Genomic DNA, 21,769 nt, shown 5'->3' on the forward strand with positions numbered 1-21,769 from the left:
TTTATCGCCCACTGCTGAGCATAGGCCTCTCTTCCAGTACACCACTTGTCCCACCACTTTGTTTTGTCTTGCCACGTCGTTTGTGTTGTGTTGTGTTACTTGTGTTGTTGTGTTGTTGTTGTGTTTGTGTGTTGTGTCTTGTCTTGTTGTGTTGTTGTTGTGTAATATCTATAGCTCGTTAAGTTTATGTTAACATGGAGACAACTCAAAGCAGTCGCGGCCTCATACAAAATCAATGAGTCACCTTACATCTTCCATGTACAAGTAAGTGATCTGTGAAGGAACAGAGGCGTGCATATGAATAAGCTTGTTGCAAAACGTGTGGGTGCCAAGGATAGCCGTCCATCTAGATTCCCACGAGAGTAACAGATCATTTGTTTATCCGGTAAGTAAATAAACGATTAAAATTACTAAAATTACGGAATATGTTCATTGTTATGTGTATTGAAATGGTGTAGGTATATGTGCAACAATTGCTCGTGGGGTGTAGGTTTATACTAATTTTAATGCAACCAAAAACGTTTCGTTCATTGTTATTTTGACGACCGGTTTGGCCTAGTTGGTAGTGACCCTGCCTACGAAGCTGATGGTCCCGGGTTCAAATCCTGGTAAGGGCATGTATTTGTGTGATGAGCATGGATATTTGGTCCTGAGTCATGGGTGTTTTCTATGTATTTAAGTATTTATAGATATTTATATACTATATATATCGTTGTCTAAGTACCCTCAACACAAGCCTTATTGAGCTTACTGTGGGACTTAGTCAATTTGTGTAATAATGTCCTATAATATTTATTTATTTATTATTTATTGATATTGTTACTGATATATTTGATCTATTCGACATGCATCTTAAGTAGCTTAGCTTGAGTCCCCGGCAGGCTCGACCGAATTTCACCTTCCCATACAAACGGAGTATCTTTCTCATTTTAAAACTACGTGTTGGATTGTAATGAAACTTTGCACATACAATGACATGAGGTATATCTAGGCTTGAAATTATTTTATGTTTCTCCACTTTATAAAACAAACGAATTAGAGCAAAAATAATTTTTGTATGAAAATCTAAAATTCGCAGATTTTTTTATAAACTAATTATATAATATATACCTTATCCTATTGTAAGAACAATGTTTGTATGAAGAACCGAGCTTGCTGGGGACCCTTAAATGGAACCAAATAATACATTTAGTAACGAGACAGATACCCATTTATAACAAACATGAAGAATCATGTAGGTTTATTTTAAAAGCTTGATTGCAGTAGTGGGTTTCAAGGATGTTAGATATGCCTAGATCGTCATTTTTAACTACCGCCTACAGTAAAACAGTTTGTTAATATGTTAATATGCTTTAATTGACCGAAGCGTTAGCGAAGGCTACGGTTTTGACTCGGGCAAACTGCTTTCGTATGTCCTTATGTTCTCCTCTATAGGTCGCAATTCTCAACCGATTCTCGTAAAAATTTGTGAGCAGGTTCAGTTTAGATATAATTTTTCTGTCGTTTTTTTTAAGGAAAATGTTCAAAATGGTAGTAATGGTAGTGGTGGTGGTGGTGAGTATGATGTAAATAATTCCTCAACTAAGTACTTATTTTTTGTTTATACATTTTTTAGACAGCTCACAAAGTCACATTGTTAAGAAGTACTCGTATAATAATATAATAATTCAGCCTATATACGTCCCACTGCTGGGCACAGGCCTCGTCTCATGCGCGAGAAGGCTTGGGCTATAGTCCCCACGCTAGCCCAATGGATTGGGGACTAATGTATATATCATCCTGTTAAAAACAGCATACGGCCCGCCTGATGGTAAGCAGTCTCCGTAGCCTATGGACGCCTGTAATACCAGAGGTATTACATCCGCTTTGCCGACCCTAACACTCCGCACCGTTGAGCACTGGTAACCTCACTCACCAGCAGGAACGCACCACTATGAGTAGGGTCAAGTATTATTCGGCTGCGGTTTTCTGTAAGGTGGAGGTTCTTCCCCAGTTGGGCTCTGCTCTAGATCTGGAATGGCATCCGCTGTGCTGTGCCCTACCACACAAAGCGAGATGACATTCACAATGCCCATATCTCTCTTGTGGACGTAGTTTAAGGACATACCCGGGTCTATGATTGTAGACATTTTTATACTTTGATCCGCTGTGCTGTGCCCTACCACACAAAGCGTACTCTGGACGTAGGTTAGTGAAATACTCGGGTTCGGGTCCATAACTAACAAATTCTTTATTTTAAATAAATCCAAAAATCCAACTGATTTATTCATGATGACACAACATATCTATTTATTATGTCATCTTCAAACGAGTTATCAACAGGACTATTTTTATCACATCCATTAGTATTTCGCTAATCCTGTTCCCATAAAAATTCATATTTATGAGAATTAGCAAATTCCTATCTAATTTCTAAAAAACCGGCAGTGATAAAATTTAATCGCAAAGTCACATCAAGTGTAAAGTTTTACTGAACAAACTTGTTCGAAACCCAGACGAAATTATAACGTATATCAATGACATTAAGATTGAAATTTCTATGATAATTTCACCAAATATGGAATAAAATAGGTAAACTGTCTGTATGGGCGTTGACCTGGTGTCAAATATTAAAAAATGCCTATTATATTTGCCTGTTTCTTAACGATTTTCTGCCCGCGTAGCCATCAACGTGCATATCGTTCACGCTCCCGTGGCGAACGAAACGCAACTGTCACAGTCGCACTAATAGAGAAGAGTGATAGAGAGAGATGACTACGCTACGCTACGGAGCGTTAACGATTGTAACGTTGGCTACGCGGCCTGGGCTCCTACCGGGAAAATCGAAGTTCGTCAATTGCGGGCATTTGCCTCTGTCACTCTAATTACGTCTTAGTAAGAGTAAAGGAGAAAGATACCCGCAATTTGCGAATTTCGGTTTTCGCGGTAGGGCCCCTGATCTGCCCGCGTAGCCAACATGCATATCGTTCATTACCCGTGGCGAACGAAACGCAACTATCACACGGGCTGGCTTCACCATAGCTATTATTTAAGTACTTAGAGAATGCAGACATTTTTGAAATATATTTTATATTATAATTTGACAAATTAAATCATAAGCAGACATAAAAAATTTGTGGCAGAAACGAGTGCTTGAGAAAATTAAACATCGACAAATATCGTTAAGTCAGTCATAGATTAATAATTTAAAGATGTAAATTCTACTTGTTGTAATTTACCGGGAAATTTCAATAATGCAAATCTATTACAAATCCGACCATAATTCCTTTATTACATATATTAAGTCTTCAAAAATAAAAACGTAAACTGTAGAATACCATGTCAAAAAATAAGAAAACCAATGTGTCAAACAACATATCGAACGTGTTGTGCATTTCGCGGTAGCTATCTTTTTATACAATGTTAAGAATAAGTTTTTGGCAAAAATGAAATTTTTGGTACAAGCTTTTATCGCTGACTGTACTTTTTTCCACAGGCAACTAATACTCATCGAGACAATTCTAAAAACCCCAAACACAATTAGGCTGCGTTGTTTTATCACAGAGTTCCTATGGCTACCTTCTGTCTCCATCATCAGATCAGCTTGATGGTACCATAATATTGCATTGTCACCCGACTTACATATGTATGCAAATTTTAAGCTTCATCGGAAACCGGGAAGTGGGTCAAATTTAACTTGCAAGATTTGTCCCATACATACTATCAGTAGGGCTAAGATGGTCGGCTCTTTATCATTTGTCACCATACCTGTCACGTTCTAACAAATATGTAAGCGCGAAAGTGACGGGCACAGTGACAAGTGATAAAAATGGAAACATAATACCGCGGCAGGGCAAGTTAAATATAAAAAAAAAACTTGTACTCGTAAAAATATCTATAACGCTGAGGTAACATCGATATTAGACATGTCAATATTTGATTTTGTCAATCATTTTATTTTGCCACAGAAGTGAAGTTTTTCTGTCTGATCATAAGGAAGGAATACATAGCGACAAAAACGTAGGTAGTTACAATCACGTCTGAAAATATCGGTACGAAAAATGTGCCAAAAATATGTATACAGTACCTTAATATATGGATAATAAAGTCGTGTATTTTGGCACTTTTTTGGTATCGATATTTTCAGACGTGACCGTACAGCCACGAACTTTAATTGTTGAGCCACGTAGGATTTACTTTACATTGGACATTTCATACCGTTAATATTGACAACCAAATTAGCTTGTTCCCTAAATTAAGGTCTATGACCGTAGGTACCTATCATATTTTTTGCACGTCTTACAGTCTGGGGACCTACCGCGAAAATCGAGATTCGCAAATTGCGGGGATCTTTCTAATTACAGTGCCAGAGAAAAATGCCCGCAATTGACGAACTTCGATTTTCGCGGTTATAGCCCAGAGGGCCTACCGCGAACCACGTTCGACGTGTTGCCTCCCTATCACACTTACCTACGCACGAATTTAGAAGTGCGACAGAGAGGCAACACGTCGAACGTGGTTCGCGGTATGCCCTCTGGTCTTATGGATTTTAGGAACTATGTGTGAGCATTAGATATATCGATACATAAATAAGTGGTTTTAATTTTTTTTTAACTTCGCAGGTAGCTCTGAGACATATTAACCTCTTTCCTCTCTTGTCTTTAAGTGTTATTTGTTACCTCTTCACGCTTAAACCACTGAAGTACCAGTAATTTCGTTTGTAGATAGTTTGAGTCAATTCAATTCATAAATTTTGCTTGAAATTGAGTTGTCATATGGGTACACGTCATTGGGGTATTATAGGGACATACACATTTTAGCTATTACTTACAACTGTCCCGTTTAAATTAAAAGGCCGGGGCCCACTGATTACCAGTTCGCCGGACGATATCGGCCTGTCAGTTATTCGCAATTGTCAGCTACCGAGTACGGTGCGTACCACGTTCAACGTGTTGCCTCCATGTCACACTTATGTACAAATTTACAAGTGCAACAGAGAGATAAAACAGATATCGTCCGACGAACTGGTAATCAGCGGGACGCTTTAGAACAATCCTTTTTTATCACAGATGTCATCATTCTTCTATGTGTTGCGGCAGAAGCTAGTCTTGCAGTAATCTATACAATGTAGCATTAAAAATCTAGGTTGTACAGACGTCATATAATCCATAACTCTTTTTGCACAGCTATATACTTCTCCCTAACGATACTTATGCAACAGATTTAAAACATTGATCCGTATAAAGCAACTTAAGAGTCGTGGGAACATCGAACGAATGTAAAGTTACCATTCATTCACTTTTATTCATTCGCTCAATGGCGAATTTAATGGTGTTATTCAATCTACAATTAATCGGGGTTTTTGTAAGTTGTTAATGAGGTGTCCTTTGTTAGTTATGTAGATAGTTAATTTGAGCCATTCATTAATCTGGATGTTAAATTATTATGATAATGAAGACTATATCAATGTGAAATCAATTAGCTGCAATAGTTAACGACGTGCTCTAATGGATGGTTGAAGAATTAGTATAACATTGACGAGTAAAAAGTTTAATAAACTTGAAGGGTATTAGATTTATGGTTGGGGAGCACAGGAGGGGATTTTTGTAGTTACTCGAGAGTGTCAGAATAAGATATGAGTGATATTTTGCTATCCCGTGTAGTCTACTTTAATCACCTTTAGCCGTCTATATTGAGCCGTTGGTGGTGGGAGATTTAATAAATCGTGAAGCAGATTGTGGATTTGGTCATTTTAGTCCAAATTAATGCTATAATTGTGCTATTGTTAGATCTGACAATTATTTAATCGCATTTCCTAAATCTGACGGCTACAATGTGAAAATAGAGCATCGAACTTGTGATCGTCAGATTAAGGAAATGCGTACAAATCGTTAGCAGAAAAATTATAGCATTAACTGGGACCAAAACGATCAAATCCAAAATATACAAAAAAAATTAACCCTCCACCAACCCCCCGTAATTATCAAAATCTGTAGACGCTATCCTGCTCGCTGAAAAATAAAACTTTATATAGCCTTTTTTGCTTATCATCCAAGCTTTCGATTATTTATTATTTATTATTATTATTTATTGCATATTAATCATGTGGTACATAACAGGTATTACATTAGGGCAAGTTCACACATGAACCCTGTTAGGGCACAGCAAGTATATCTTAAACTACACTAAAACTAGGAGGTGCATGCACATATGTACATAAAATTAAAATACTTATGTTCAAGGCATAAAATTAAAAAATAACATTTGATATTTTATTATTATTTTAACTTAATAGTTGCCATTAATTTATTTATATTTATTTATTTTGTAAATACTCTCCCACAGAAACATTAACATTAATAAATTAGTATTATTTATATTAAATTCAAATTATCATTAACTATATTAAAAACATATTTAATATAATTTATTATTATTATACATAATTTTATTTGGGCAAAGATTCATCATTCAGGTACTCGTCTATGGAATAATAACATTTTTTGAGGAGCAAATTTTTTAGTTCCATTTTGAACACGTTGTCATCCATTTCGTTTATTATTTTTTCGGGTAGTTTGTTTGCGATAAGAATGCATCGGTAGTAAGGGCCTTTTTTAAACATTTCTAATTTTGTTGGGGGTAGTTGTATTTCAATTTTATCATTTTTCCTTCTTTGCGAGTTAACTACTTTTTTTGTGAAAAGATGTGAATTATTCCTAACAAAGAGTGCCGCTTCCAATATATATATGGAGGGCAACGTGAGAATATTTAATGCAGCGAAGTGCGGTCGACAACTATCTGGTATATGCGTGTTGGTAAGTATGCGAATACATTTCTTCTGCAACAGGAATAGTTGGTGGACATCAGTGCTGGCCCCCCACAGAATCACACCGTACTGGAGCCTTGCGTGCGCAAACGCAAAATATGCTGACAGAGCGGTTTCCAAGTCAGTGTTGACCTTTAGCACACTTAACGCATATATAAAGCTCGATAACTTTGATTTTATATTTTGAATATGTGATTTCCAGTTTAAACTTGTATCTATTTTAATTCCTAGTAATATATCCTATTAATTCCTAATAATTACAATAGGCTACGACGCTCGAGTAATTACACATTCATCAACGCCGTCTCCCCAGCTACGAAACGGTTCAACAACTTACATGCAATAGGTTGAATAGGATTTCGATTCATTGCTCATTACAGAGTACAATGAATTCAGTCCATCGATCAAATACCGTATACACCGTTGTTTTTTGATTTCCGTTAATTTCAAGGGTGCATTCCTGAGCTTAAATTCTAATTAACTCCATATCGAAGATATTTTTTTTTGTATCTGGTAAAGTCCTTACGAGCGTGTACACTTGCCTTAGGGCCTGTTTATAATATTGATTAATGTTTAGTACGAGTTAATACATTTGATACTAAACATAAGTACGATCTCGGATGATCAATGTTCGAAATGACATTGGTATGTCAGTTTTAAATTTTTTGATTGAGTTTAATGTATAATGCCCGTATTACAACAACGCTATATACAACAATTACTTGCTTTTTATATCAATATTTTTTTAAAATTAACTATGCCATGTTTTCCTTAAACGTACTTACAAATACCCCAAAGTTAACGGAATTCAATAAAAAAACACGGTGTACACAACAACTCAGTCTAAACCGACTCACGATAAAAACAAACATAGATAAATCTCGTTTCCAGTTAATGTTACAATTTCACTTCTCCCATTAATCTCAAACTTTTTCCGAACATTCTTAATTTCCCTTTCATCGTTCCAAGAATCCACAGCTCGTTCATTGACTACACCCCCAACTTTACTCACACAAAGGCCTAAATTATATGAAAATAGCAGTCAGTTACGACCTTGTCTAATTAAGTAAGTGATGTGCGTGAAGGAATTACGTATAGATTGCCTTTAATCGGTAAGTAAGCAATTCATCGATTCGCTGAAGAAGCTAGAATTATGACCAAATTTTGATGTAACTGGGTGTAATGGCGTATCAGAGAGTGCATTTAGTGAAAGATCTATTTAAGGAGCCATATTCGTGGGTTACTTTTTATAATTAAATTTTATTGTTTACAATTTTGCATGATACTTGTACTTGTATCTTATAATAGCAAATAAAGAAAGAAAGAAAGAAAAGAAAGAAAGAATGGCTAAAGTAGATAACACTACTTTAGCCATTTACCCATTTACCTAAGTTAGACCTCTTATGAATCTTAACCCATTGGCGCCCATTGTACCCACTTGGGTACTGGGTTAGGGCGTTTGATTCGATTTTCTACTGTTTTTGTAGTTAGACCTCTTATGAATCTTATCCCATTGGCGCCCATTGTACCCACTTGGGTACTGGGTTAGGGCGTTTGATTCGATTTTCTACTGTTTTTGTAGTTAGACCTCTTATGAATCTTATCCCATTGGCGCCCATTGTACCCACTTGGGTACTGGGTTAGGGCGTTTGATTAGATTTTCTACTGTATTTGTAGTTAGACCTCTTATGAATCTTAACCCATTGGCGCCCATTGTACCCACTTGGGTACTGGGTTAGGGCGTTTGATTCGATTTTCTACTGTTTTTGTAGTTAGACCTCTTATGAATCTTAACCCATTGGCGCCCATTGTATCCACTTGGGTACTGGGTTAGGGCGTTTGATTCGATTTTCTACTGTATTTGTAGTTAGACCTCTTATGAATCTTAAACCATTGGCGCCCATTGTACCCACTTGGGTACTCGGTTAGGGCGTTTGATTCGATTTTCTACTGTATTTGTAGTTAAACCTCTTATGAATCTTAAACCATTGGCGCCCATTATACCCACTTGGGTACTGGGTTACGGCGTTTGATTCGATTTCCTACAGTATTTGAATTTCTACTTACACTTTGTAACTTTAGGTATTTAAATAAAAGTAAAAAGACAATTTATGTTGATCGGGTAGTTATAACATTTATGGGTTAATCAACCAAATACAAAACTGCCTGGATCTGCCACTGAACGACCTGACTGTAACCTACATTATTTGATCATGTAATTTTATCATCTACCCTCAACTGGCTTAATAGGAGTCATTAGAGGGTAGATTTTGTTTACTTTTATTTAAATACCTAAAGATACACAGTATAACAGCATTACAATAAAACCGGCCTAGTGCGAGTCGGGCTCGCACAGGAAGGGTTCCGTAATCTATAAAAACGCTTCATACTTAAATAAATAATAAATAAATATTATAGGACATTATTACACAAATTGACTAAGCCCCACAGTAAGCTCAAGAAGGCTTGTGTTGTGGGTACTTAGACAACGATATATATAATATATAAATATTTATAAATACTTAAATACATAGAGAAAATACCTATGACTCAGGAACAAATGTCTGTGCTCATCACACGAATAAATGCTCTTACCAGGATTTGAACCCAGGACCATCGGCTTCATAGGCAGGGTCACTACCCACTAGGCCAGACCGGTTGTCAAACTTACATTCATAATTTAAAACTAAGAGTTCGAAATAAAGCTAGCTATAATATTCCATCTTCTTTCTTTTTAAAACACTATAAACAATAAGTGAAAAGGCATATAAGACTATGTCACAATGTAATTCTTAACCGTGTAAAGATATGTATCATATCTGCCGACGTGTATTGTAAACCGCCAACAATACCACTTGAGCATAGAAATGGTTACATCATTAACATAAGCATTCCAACCAGAGTGACGATAATACCTTTACAAGTCCACTTGTCAACCAGAGACAAAGGAATTATAAGACAAGTTATGATGCGTTTCCGCGAAAAATGTGCGAGGATACGTAATTGCGTAGCGAGGGATGTGTTTGAACCATGAACCAATAGAATCGCTTCCGGCCCGATTCGAAGAATGATTAAGACACGTTTAAGATCGATAATATGGAAGGTAGAGGCAAGGAATAGAATCTCCATAGGCAGAATTGTTGCAAAAGTGTCCAGCTGTCAGCTATAAATAATAGTTCCAAATCTCTCCACAGTAGCGCTAAAGAACTAAGAACCTAGGTGTTATTGACGGTGTGAAGTGCGCTGTCAATACTAGATTTTTTTTTCAAGTATTCTATGTATTGTAGCGCCACCTATTTATGGTTTTTTGTCGGACACTTTGGTATATGGAGATTCTATTCCTTAATCGATAACTAAACGACATGTCAAAATTGACGTTTATTTCAATTCCGCTGTGATCCCAATAAGATCTATCTACGTTATTTCTAACTTCAAAGTGACATTGGTTGCCCGAATCGAGATGCATCTGTCAATTATACGACATACAAACGATATCTAAATGAGAGCTTATCTAAACCAGAACTTATGGTTATCTTATCTCATTCTTCGAATCGGGCCGTTCATTTCAACGTTTGAGGTCCGAAAAACAAACAATGAATATGGTCGAAGAGTATGGAAATGCATTGTACCGCGTATATTGAATAGATTTCCATATGAATTAGTAAGCTCATTAGAAGGTCGAACATGTGGGCAAGTTAGATCTATGATAAAGAAACACATGCTTAAAATGCGAAAATAATGAAAATGTATACAAAGATGAAGTGTACTGTATAATTAATTCTATACGCCTAGACTCCTTAACTCAAAAAATCTTTTTAATTTAAGATTAGTAGTTAAGTTAGAAAAATGCATGTTTTTTTGATATGAAATAAACAGATTAAATTTTTTTTTTTTTTTTTGTTTCCTCGCTCAGCGGGCAGTACCAATAGAATCACTGCCCGCTGAGCGAGCCGTGTCGGAAGCCGGGGTTAGGTACTCGAAGATTTTTTACACCTATAAACGTCTTACTATTTTCTCGCCTATGATGTTAACGCACGATTGAATCTTGTTGTATTACGCGTCTCTTACTTTGTGGAAAAACGAGATTTTTGCATTTGATTACCTCTCAACTTTACGATGTAGATGTCCCCTCTTGACCTTTTCGCTAATTCAATTTTGGCAATATTTTGTCACGTTTATTTTAGAGTATCAAAGTGAGGTGTTAAATCTTTGTCAACATAATATTAAGTTATTATAAATAAATAATAAATAAATAAATATTATAGGACATTATTACACAAATTGACTAAGTCCCACAGTAAGCTCAATAAGGCTTGTGTTGAGGGTACTTAGACAACGGTATATATAATATATAAATATTTATAAATACTTAAATACATAGAAAACACCCATGACTCAGGAACAAATATCCATGTTCATCACACGAATAAATGCCCTTACCAGGATTTGAACCCGGGACCATCGGGTTCGTAGTTATTCGATAATAATAAAACAGATATGAATGTTAAACCAATTTACCAATCTTCTACTTACCCTTACTTTTTTTTTTCTCTTCTATTTCATTAAACTTAAGAGTTCGTGTGTATGTAGATACTGATTTTGCTCTGAAGACTGGTAATTAGAATTTAAGTATGGCTCATGACTTCATTTTGATTCTTAAGTACACTACATTGTACTACAAATCCAGTTGCGTATGTGACTGTTTGTGTTTTCTCTATAAATAAATAAAAAAATAAATTATTCTCCCATAACTGTACACGTTTATTGTGTAAGTTGTATTTTTTTTCCATTAGGATTTGGTTACCGCTGTGCTGGGCAGGGTAAAACGCCCATATCTTTTTTATCTTTAATGTGTGACGTGTATTATATTATACCTTTAAACGAGCAATTCTTGTATATATATTTCTGTGATCTCGGAAACGGCTCTAACGATATCGCTGAAATTTGGTATATGGGGGTTTTTGGGGGTATACAATCTATCTAGATTAGTCTTATGTTTGGGAAAACGCGTGTTTTCGAGTTTTCATGCGTTTTTCTTTCGACGCAGAATATGGTCGCTAATTTCGTGTTGCCGGCCACTGTCCGTCTGGTCCAGCGGGTTAAGACGCGGACGGCTAGAAACGAGTGTTACGGGTTCGAAGCTCGCCCGGTGACTAACTTTTTTTTTAATAATATGTTCAAGTTTATATATTTTTTTTTTAATTTTTATTGTTTAAAAAAAGTTTAATTTAGTAAAAAAAAATCGTTAAGATTATCACCACCATATTACAATAAATAGTTATAACCGAGCAAAGCTCGGTCGCCCAGGTACTATATTATATTTAAGCTTTAAAGATCGACCACCGAAACTGGGAGAAGCGAACGGAGTGGCGCAAGTGCGTTGGAGATGGTCGCAAGTTCTGCGACGAGGCCTGGTTTGCGGCACTGGCAGACAAAAGGGAAAAAAGGCACCGTAGCGAAACGTCACAGTCCGTCGCGAACTTCCCTTGCCAGCTCTGTGGCAAAGTATGCCGCTCTCGCATCGGTCTTTTCAGTCACCAAAAAAGATGTTTTGCGGACATTGCACTATAGATCGTCTGAAATAGACGCTAAGGCCAGTAGTATTATATTATATTTATGTAGGTAACCGCGACCCGCGACAGTCATCAAATGTTGAAGATGTTGTCACCGTAGTTGATTATAATAAACAAGACCGGCTGTAGTAGCACGGTTGCATTTTTATTACTTGTCACTATGCCTGTCACTTTCGCACTTACATACTTGTTAGAACGTGACAGGCATGGTGACAAATGATAAATGCGAGCGTCCTACAACACCCGACGGGCAGTAGTTCTGTAAACACGCACAGCTAGATGTTGATGTCAACTTTAGCCAGTGTTTCTCCGGGACGGAGACAATGCCAATGAACGTCAGAAGTAATTATAGAGCTTAATTAAGTACCTATAGTCGTTAGATTTGTAGCTGGCTCCGAGCGGCTAATCCTTTGTCTATTGTTAAGTAAAGCCGCACGTGCTACTACCTGCATAAAAAAAGGTCCGGTCACTTTAATCGGTTATTGAATTACAACTCCCATGGAAATTGCAATAAGATTCAAAATGAACAAATGGAAAAATTATTTGCGATTTCTTGTGTGGCCGGCGAGTCGAACTGTAGGGAATCAGTCTAAAATGGATCCTCGGGTTGCGTAACAAAGGCGCATTAACGGAGAGCGTACCTACACTGTTTTTTTGAGCGTTGCTGGACTAGCCCGCGCTCAGGTGCCTATTAGAATTATACGACCCTTTTCATGCAGGTAGTGGCACGTGCGGTATTACTTAACAATAGACCAAGGATTAGCCGTTCGGGGCCAGCTACAAATTGAACGTCTATATACGCGAAGTTCCGTTGAAGTAAATAATAATGTGTGAAAATCGTGAAAATTCAAGTTTATAACTAAAGTACTTACATAGTCAGAGAGGCTCTTCATGCCGTACGGGAATCGTTCCCGGTCCGGGACCAGCCTGCCGCGAGGGTCACGTTCCCTCTCTGGCCAGCAGTCGTCGACGTTGATGTACTCGTATCCGGCCGCCGCGTAGCCCTCCGATACGAGGATGTCCGTCATTGTTCGGAAGAGGCGGTCACTGGAAATAAGGAATCGTCTGAGGTTTTTGGCATTTAAAGGTGCATTTGCTTAGGACATTTGCTGACAGATGACGATGATGCCGATATGGAGAGGGAGCGAGAGCGGTGTCAGTCCGTGCGAACATGCTAGCCTGCAGAATTGGGTTATTCCCACTAGTTACCACCAAGTTGTTACCAGTGGTAACTACTGGGAATTTTTTCCCACCTTTTACCTCTGGTACCTACTGGGAAAAAAATCCCAATAGTTACCACCAAACCAAATTGGAGGTAACTAGTGGAGATAACCCGCAGATTTGCACGCTGTACAAATTTTATCAAAATAACCTTATTTAAGGCATACTGCACATCACAGTACTCGTCTAGTCATTTGGTCAATTACACGCAGCGGGCTTACAACGCTCTGCGTATACAAATAACGCATTTAGGGTGCTACTACGGCTTCCACGATACTGCAGCGCGTCGACTATGTTTGCTGAGACGGGGACAGTCCGGACAGATAGCTTCGACGCTATCTGGCGCAAGAAAAAGACCTCGCCTTTAACCAGGGTACGTGGGAGCAGTAAATATGATAGCTAATAAGCTTGATTGTCCTTTGTTGTGGAAACTTTGTCAAAGGACAAAATCTATGTTTGTTATTAAGTCCTAACGTAGGCTGCGATCAATTAACACTGATTGGATCATTTGTTGTCTTTAATAGAATAATAATAATTAAATAAATAAACTTAGATCTGGCGAAAAGTCTGTCGGAAGCACGCTATTCATCAAATATTTGTGAAATTATCGCCAACTACGACTCGAGTTCGAGATCGAGAATGGCGCGTTACCAGATCTGGACACACCCTAAAAGACAAGTCTCGTTATCAATAGGCATAACTAGGTATAAATCAAAATATTGCCATGCCTTTGCAATATACATACTTATCAATGGGTATTTACATAAGGGTAGAATTATCACATAAGCTGTATATCATGCAAAAATACACCGAAATATAAACCGATATCTACCGATTCATTTTCATTAAAATAATACCGGTATTCGGTCCCTGCTTATAAACTTTGAATTTTACTTAGAATACAATAAAATATGCACCTTATTCCAGTTATTTTCTCCTATCTTACTCCAGTTTCATACATCACATCGTGGCGTACATCAGTCGAATCGTGTACATATCGCATGCTAAATTATGCGTAGGTAATCATTACCCAACGCATGCTAATCTGGACCTGTTGCAAGCTCGGACCCGCTTCCTTAGACAGTAATCATTCATGTAATGAAACTATGCGAAAAATAAAAACTTGTTGAAAACTAGTAGTTCGCCCCGAATTAAGAACTCGCGATTCACCGAAAAGATAGATCAATTGAATGCATCTACTTAGCCGGCAAATAATCTAAAACCGCGTGCGATTTATTGCAAGGTCTGTGGAGCCCTTAACTGATAGATTTAAGCCACCATAGAGATTTAAATAAACTGTATCTGTGGTGAGCCGTAATCTTTCTTGAAAATGTCAAATACCTACATTACGTTTATTTTATTTCGTTTTTATCTTGCGAATTATTTTAAAAACGTAAATTAAAAAAAAAAAAACATTTTTATAAATGTGTAAACCGAGCACTTTAATTTGATACCAAAGTCGACCATACTTTCTTACAAATAAGATGCCCAGAATAGCAAGACCCTTCACAAATAGCTTTTTGGCCTTCTAGGCTCTTCTAGCTCCATAACTGCTTGATCAAACCTGTTCATAATTTAATGACTAAAATATAATGCCCTCAACTACGCGTTTACCCAATTTCATTTTAATTTGAACAAATTTACTTAAGTTATTGTCCATCAAACTATCCTCTGATAGTTCAGCTTAAAAACATCGAAATGCCGGGACATGCCCCTAGCCAGCCGTGTGTTCCAAGTTGAATGTAAGAACTTCACTTCGCTTCGCTCGCTCGTTCGAATATTATCAATACAAACGCGCAAATATATAAGTATGTTCCTTGCAATTGATTACTAAGCAAAAGGTTTCCAAAGCGACAAGTCAGGCTTTTTGAATTTGTCTGGGTTTTTCTTCCTCGAGTTTTTTTTTTTATATAAAGATAGGCGGGCGTTTGACCACGATCTCACCTGATGGTAAGTGATGATGCGGTCTACGGTGGAGCACGCTTACCTATGAGATACCTATTTACCCTAGCCTTGAAGAGACCCAGATTGTACTCATGCGGAAACATAGACTCGGGCAGGGCATTCCACTCCTTGGCAAGTGTGATCATTATACTAAATATTGTATAATGATCACACTTCAACCAAACTATACATGGGGGGGTAACTCACCTTATACAATTCTCAGGATCATTCTTACAGTCAGTGTTACACCTAAACCGCTCCCAGGCCAACCACCCCATCGGAGGTGTTAGGGCCAGACCATTGTCCAACGCTAAACTCCTTCCCACCACACACAACACAAAGGTCCATACAGCCGCTGACGCCATCACGAAAATAGTGTTATCTAGTGAAATCTATACTCATAGTTTGATACACTGTTGGATTTGGAGACGCGGAGACGTCAGGCATATGACAGGTTATCTGGAACAATGAGAAGGTTTTTATAAAACGGTTGTTTTTCTTAGGTTTCATATCGGAGTAAATTATGGAATTGTCCGTAAATACTATTTAGGTATTTGTTCGCTATTTAAATGGACGGTATATTATAATTTTTCACATTCAAGTTATACATAAATTTAGTTAGGTATAAATCTCGTAATGCCATTTTATTAAAGGTTAGATTAGGCAAATCTGCGCGTCATCGTGGAGTACACGAACTATATACAAAATATGAAAGTATATTATAAGTTACTCTATGATAAAAACCTACTGAGTTATAATGGCATTTCATGATATGGCAACAATTTTTATTGTATATTTGTCAAAATATGATATTTGAGTTAATGGAAGGTGGAGGTAAGGAAAGAAATCTCCATGTACCAAAAAGTGTCATCAAAAAACCTTAAATAGGTGGCGCTACAATACCTAGAGTACTTGAACAAAAAAATCAAATCATAGACAGCACACTTCACTCCGTCAATAACGCCTAGGTTCTTAGCTACTCTAGCGCTACTCTGGAGAGATTTGGAACTATTATTTATAGCTGACAGCTGGATTCTATCATAAGAGATTTCTCTCCTCTTAAATCCACACTCCATATTTGAGTTGATGTGCACGTCAAAGAAAAAACGGCCAAGTGCGAGTCGGCAGATGTGCGAGTTGTGCGACCCTCGGTCCGGATCGTACCTGGCTCAACATATCGCGTTGGCCATACAACGTGGAAACGCTACCAGTGTGATGGGGACTTTTGAGCCAGGTACGATTCGTGTCAATTATTTTGTTTAACAATGTTTATTATTTATTATGTATAAATGAAGAAACTTTGTAGGTTTGACATATATTGTATGTATAATACTAACCTAAGTATGTATAAATTCCTGTTATCATTCTCAGATGAAGGTTAATAATCCAGATATGAGAATATAATTATGTATGATATATGCAATTATGCATCAGACAGATATTGTTGTGTTATTGGATATCTTATTTCCTTCATAGATAATTTGTATATCAACCGGCCTGTTTATCTGTGATTTCTACATATTATAGTCTTATAAATATGCAATATTTTAAGCCATTCAAAGCTTGAACCCATTCAATGCCATGCCTATTATACGTCATTGTATTCCTTATTGGTATTACATTGTAACAGCACGTCTGCAGCCGTCTTTACCTAGCAAAGTGTAGTGTAGAGTGACAAAAGGCCTAATTACACTCAATAAAAATATTTTTTTTAGTAATTCAATCTATAAATTATGTTTGGTGTGATAAAAACCTCTTTGAACTAACATTTGAAACCTAATAGTTAAAAAAATGTATTACTCAACCAAATTAAGAAGCCTCCGTTTCCATGTGATAGATATTAAGGGTATCTCGAACGATCTTTTAGTTTTATTTTGACAAGTGACAGATAGTTTTGCCGCGGTTTTGGTAAAATGTGACATTGACAGTTAGATTACGACCGAGAGGAAAAACTCAAGCGATTGTATGAAAAATTTGTATTATTTTAATTGTAAAAAACTCAAAGATAAATAAACTATTGTAAACTTATTCAATATTTTAGTGAGACTTCTAATACATGCATATTATTAGCAATCAGTTACCTTCTTAACTCAGCCGTATAATATAATGAAAAAGCACGAGTGTTATAATATACTGAAAAAGCACGCGTGTTTAATATCTAGGATTATGAGCCAAAAATCGTGGAATAAAAACGCCGTTTTGAGCAAGTGTGTTGAAAAATAATTTACTAGAACTGTCGTAGGCATGTTTAAAATAACTATTATAAAAAAGAAAATAAGTATACTTGCTAGCATGACAACAACACAGAATCTCTAGCTCCCCACAACAATATAGTATAGTCCTCCTCATCGTTTTCGATGACAGTGACCCTAAATAAACACATTATGGACGTTGTCTAGCATGAGCCCTAATGTGGCTGGCCAGGCCGAACTTGCTCTTAAATACTCTATTGCACGCGTGACAATAAAGTTGGGCAGCTGCGTTGAACGTGTACACGTAGGAGGGCCCACAACAATAATAATCTTAACAACCGACATCTAGCCATTGTCTTATAACTACCATATCATCAGCAAATTGATCCTATAACATCGTGTAGGTCACGGACTCAAGACAAAGAGATTATGTACACGTATCGTGGGCCATGGCATGGTAATTATCATATCGTTCATCTAGGGGTCGTAGCGATTATATTGATCGTCATGGCAATTATAATGAGATAAGGATGCTGGGATAATTGTACTAGTTTCTTGATGAAGACATTGAAAGTTGGAGTAACTGTTGATTAGGAGATTAGTTATTATGTGTTTGTATGTAAATAGGTTGTATATGTAGTTATGCAATGTTTGCAAGCCAATCTGTAATACTTACGGTAGTCTCAAAATTAAAATTGAGTTTAGCTGTCTTTTGGTCAATATAAAAATGGTAATGTTAAGATTCATAGGCATTTTACCAATATCCTTCGATCTAGGCGTCGAACTTTTTTTTAAATCATATACAGTCCATTTAAAAATTGTAAGTAATTTACTCAACATTTCCAACCTCTTTCTGGTGTCTGGAGGGCCTCCATACATCATTCCCGCGTATTTTAATAAAAAAAAAAAAAAAAACATTTATTCTGGTAAAAAAAACCCTGATTTTACAATTTTATTTTCTTCTGCCAAACTGTAAGACAGAATTATTCGCATATATGTATAGTGGTTTAAAGACACCACTATATTTTTTGGTATGTGTATGTTTATTATTATTTATATCGTTGTCTAAGTACCCACAATACAAGCCTTATTGAACTTACTGTGGGATTCAATTTGTGAATTTATTTATTGTGTTTTAAATGTGCTTAACGTTTTCTGCAATAAATTAATTTTATTCATTCATTAAATATTGAAAGGTTTTAATGTATGTACCTAGTTAAAGCATTGATAAAATTATAATTTGGTATATTTCTACAAAACTAGGTTTTTTGTAAACTTCAAATATACTTAACAGTTATAAATAAAGATTCAATAATTGTTTTATGTTATATTTATAATGTTAAGCAACTTTTAACCTATATAACCAAACTCAAAGCTTCACACAGCAAATATCATTCACCAGACCTTAAAGGCATAACGACTTACTTGTTTACACAAAAAGGATTATGTTATTTCGAAATCCTTGTCACTTAAGACGTTTTAAGGTAAAACAAGTGACCTTAAAGGATAATAGGAGCGCTACAAAAGGGCAGAGTCTTGAGCAACTTAAAACACGATCATGCCAGGCTTATGGGCACTCATTATATACAGTGTGTCCCTAGCCATTGGACAAAGCCGAAATGTACATATGCATTAGGGTATTTAGAACCATTGTACAAAGTATCATAACAGCCGGTGTAGCGGTTTCGAAGAAATTAACAAATTACCATTTTTTATTTTGGAGCAGCCTGTATGTGTTAGCAGCTCCTAAGGTAATATCCTCAAAGAATAGTATGGAACCTTCTTCGACCTTTTTGATTATCTTTTTTTATTTATGACACTAATAAGCTTCTGACTTTTGAAAAATGTCATCATTATCAAATATTTCGACCAAATTGTCAAAAACACTGCCAAAGATTAACACCGTGTGTTTCTTTTTGTTGTCGATTATTGCAAATAACTATTGTTCGAAAAAAATATTTTTTTATCTTTCGTTCTAATTAAAAAAAAAATTAACGTCAGAGCATTCCTGAGAAGTAACCCTACTTGGGATTTCAGGGTTTGTCCAATGGCTAAGGTATAATATATCAATTCCCTGAGTATAATGACTTAAGTACGATAACACGGAAAAACGTGGTTTGAAAAAATAGGAGACAATTTTCGTACACGCTCACATTTTCGTACAGGCAGATGTGGTAAAAACGGCGACGTTAATGGTATTGTACTTATGGAGGTATCCCATAAAAAAACTTAAAGGAATAATATAAGCCATAATACAAGACGTAATATAAGACGTCTGAAAATATTGAATGTAATATTTTTGACATATTGACATGTGCAATAGGTTGCATTGGGTCTGTACGTCTCAGTAAATAATGCTATAAATATTTTAACATTAAAACTCCCGTGATACTCGAACATATAATATTATTCTAAGCGGGACACTCACGTACTACTAACGGTCCAATTCGAAGAATGAGATACGATAACGATAAGTTCTGGTTTTGGTAAATCCTCATTTAGATATTGTTTGAATGTCGTATAATTGACAGAAGCAAGCCAGCAAGCACTTGGACGTTAGATATAACGTAGATATAATTTATTTGGATCACAGCGAAATCGAAATAAACGTTAATTTTGATATGTCGTTTAGCTATCGATCTTTTAAAGATCTTTCCAAGATGTCTTAATCATTCTTCGAATCAGGCCGTAAGTCGAATAAACGCTCGACAAGTTTCGACCCAATTTCCAAGGAAAAGAATTTGAGGAGGAAGATTCACGAAAATTTGATCGAAATGCTTAATAAGTTATCAAGTTTTCCCGCCTGACTAGATTGTCAATATTAAACATATGACGACGTAACGCTGTTTGTTATTGAGCTGTAAAATTTACTGCTTAAAATTATGTTCTGGGCTACTTAAGATATTTTGTAAAAAAGTGTCCATCTGAGGATAATATGATAATATTAATAATAGTTAACAACCCGGGTACATACCTAAATGTATATTACGTTTTTCTTACATGAGTCTCAAGTATTGAAAATATGTATCCCGTAAGGTTGCGATTACGTTTGCGATGTCTACAGGAAGGACGCGAACGAGTTAAACATACACTAATATTTTTATAACCGTATTTTTTTCCCAATCGCTATGCATTTTAAACTCGAGCTCGTTTAGTATACACTTCGCATTTGCTTCGACTTGTAACATTTTATTTCAAATTACCCAACCTATTAAAAGTAAAATTCTGTAACTTCCGCTATCATTCAGAGGGTCATTACGCGTTCATCTCAGACATATTACGTACACAAATTATACTCGATTTTAAATGTAAAAAGGTTTCATAATAATGTGGTATATTGAGACGGACATACGCCTTGAACTGGATTCGAAAATTGAAATGAAGGATTGCATAGAAAATTGAATTGTAATGGGCTTACATAAATATGTAATGTAAGAAACAATAACGATGATTGTGGTAGGTATGTGATAATTTACATATATTATGATTATTATACATCTATTTGCATAGTTGTTAGAGTGTTGTTCATTACATAATAGGATGCTCAAACGTCAATATACAGGGTGGAAAAAATTAATGTTCCCTGGAGGGAAAGTACCTTAAAACTTTAAGCTAGCTCTTTTCAGTAAAATGAAACATTCTTTTATTTGAAAAAAAAAACAAAACTGCATTTAAGATTTTTTTACAATTCGCTTATCTAAAAATATTCTTGTGTACAACATTTTCGATTTTATGGATATTTTGTATGACAGCCGAGTGTAAGACCTAATGTCTCGTGGAGGGATTTTAACATTAACATTAACTGTATCGACTAGTGGAATAAAATTAGCGAATTTTATATTTTTGGGATTTTTAGTCGGTTCGATTTCCGGACGAGACCAGCGAATGTTTCCTTTAAGTAAAATGAGCTAATTTAAGGTTTTAAGGCAATTTCCCTCCAGGGCCCATAATTTTTTTTCAGACTGTATAATTATAATTGATAGGCGGGACACATCTGTAGGGTGCACCCGAGGCAGCAGGCCAAAAACGAGATG

At 36.2% G+C, this 21,769-nt stretch overlaps 1 protein-coding gene and 1 long non-coding RNA gene across 3 annotated transcripts in view; both read right to left on the reverse strand.

The window, feature by feature from the left end:
- LOC133525151 (alpha-N-acetylgalactosaminidase) overlaps positions 1 to 21,769 on the reverse strand; it is a 126,097-nt gene that overhangs the window by 63,366 nt on the left and 40,962 nt on the right. For both annotated transcript variants that reach the window (XM_061861414.1, XM_061861415.1), the window contains exons 2-3: positions 15,751 to 16,002; positions 13,251 to 13,425 (exon numbers count right to left, since the gene is read on the reverse strand). In XM_061861414.1, the coding sequence (XP_061717398.1) occupies positions 13,251 to 13,425; positions 15,751 to 15,908 (333 nt within the window). In that variant the 5' untranslated portion in view covers positions 15,909 to 16,002. The remainder of the gene's footprint in view (positions 1 to 13,250; positions 13,426 to 15,750; positions 16,003 to 21,769) is intronic.
- LOC133525159 (uncharacterized) lies at positions 8,148 to 8,409 on the reverse strand. Its single transcript, XR_009800524.1, has 2 exons — positions 8,299 to 8,409; positions 8,148 to 8,203 (listed from the first exon to the last, which is right to left on the reverse strand). It is a non-coding gene; the product is annotated as an uncharacterized LOC133525159 (long non-coding RNA).

Source organism: Cydia pomonella, chromosome 14 (assembly GCF_033807575.1).
Source record: "Cydia pomonella isolate Wapato2018A chromosome 14, ilCydPomo1, whole genome shotgun sequence".
NCBI lineage: Eukaryota > Metazoa > Arthropoda > Insecta > Lepidoptera > Tortricidae > Cydia > Cydia pomonella.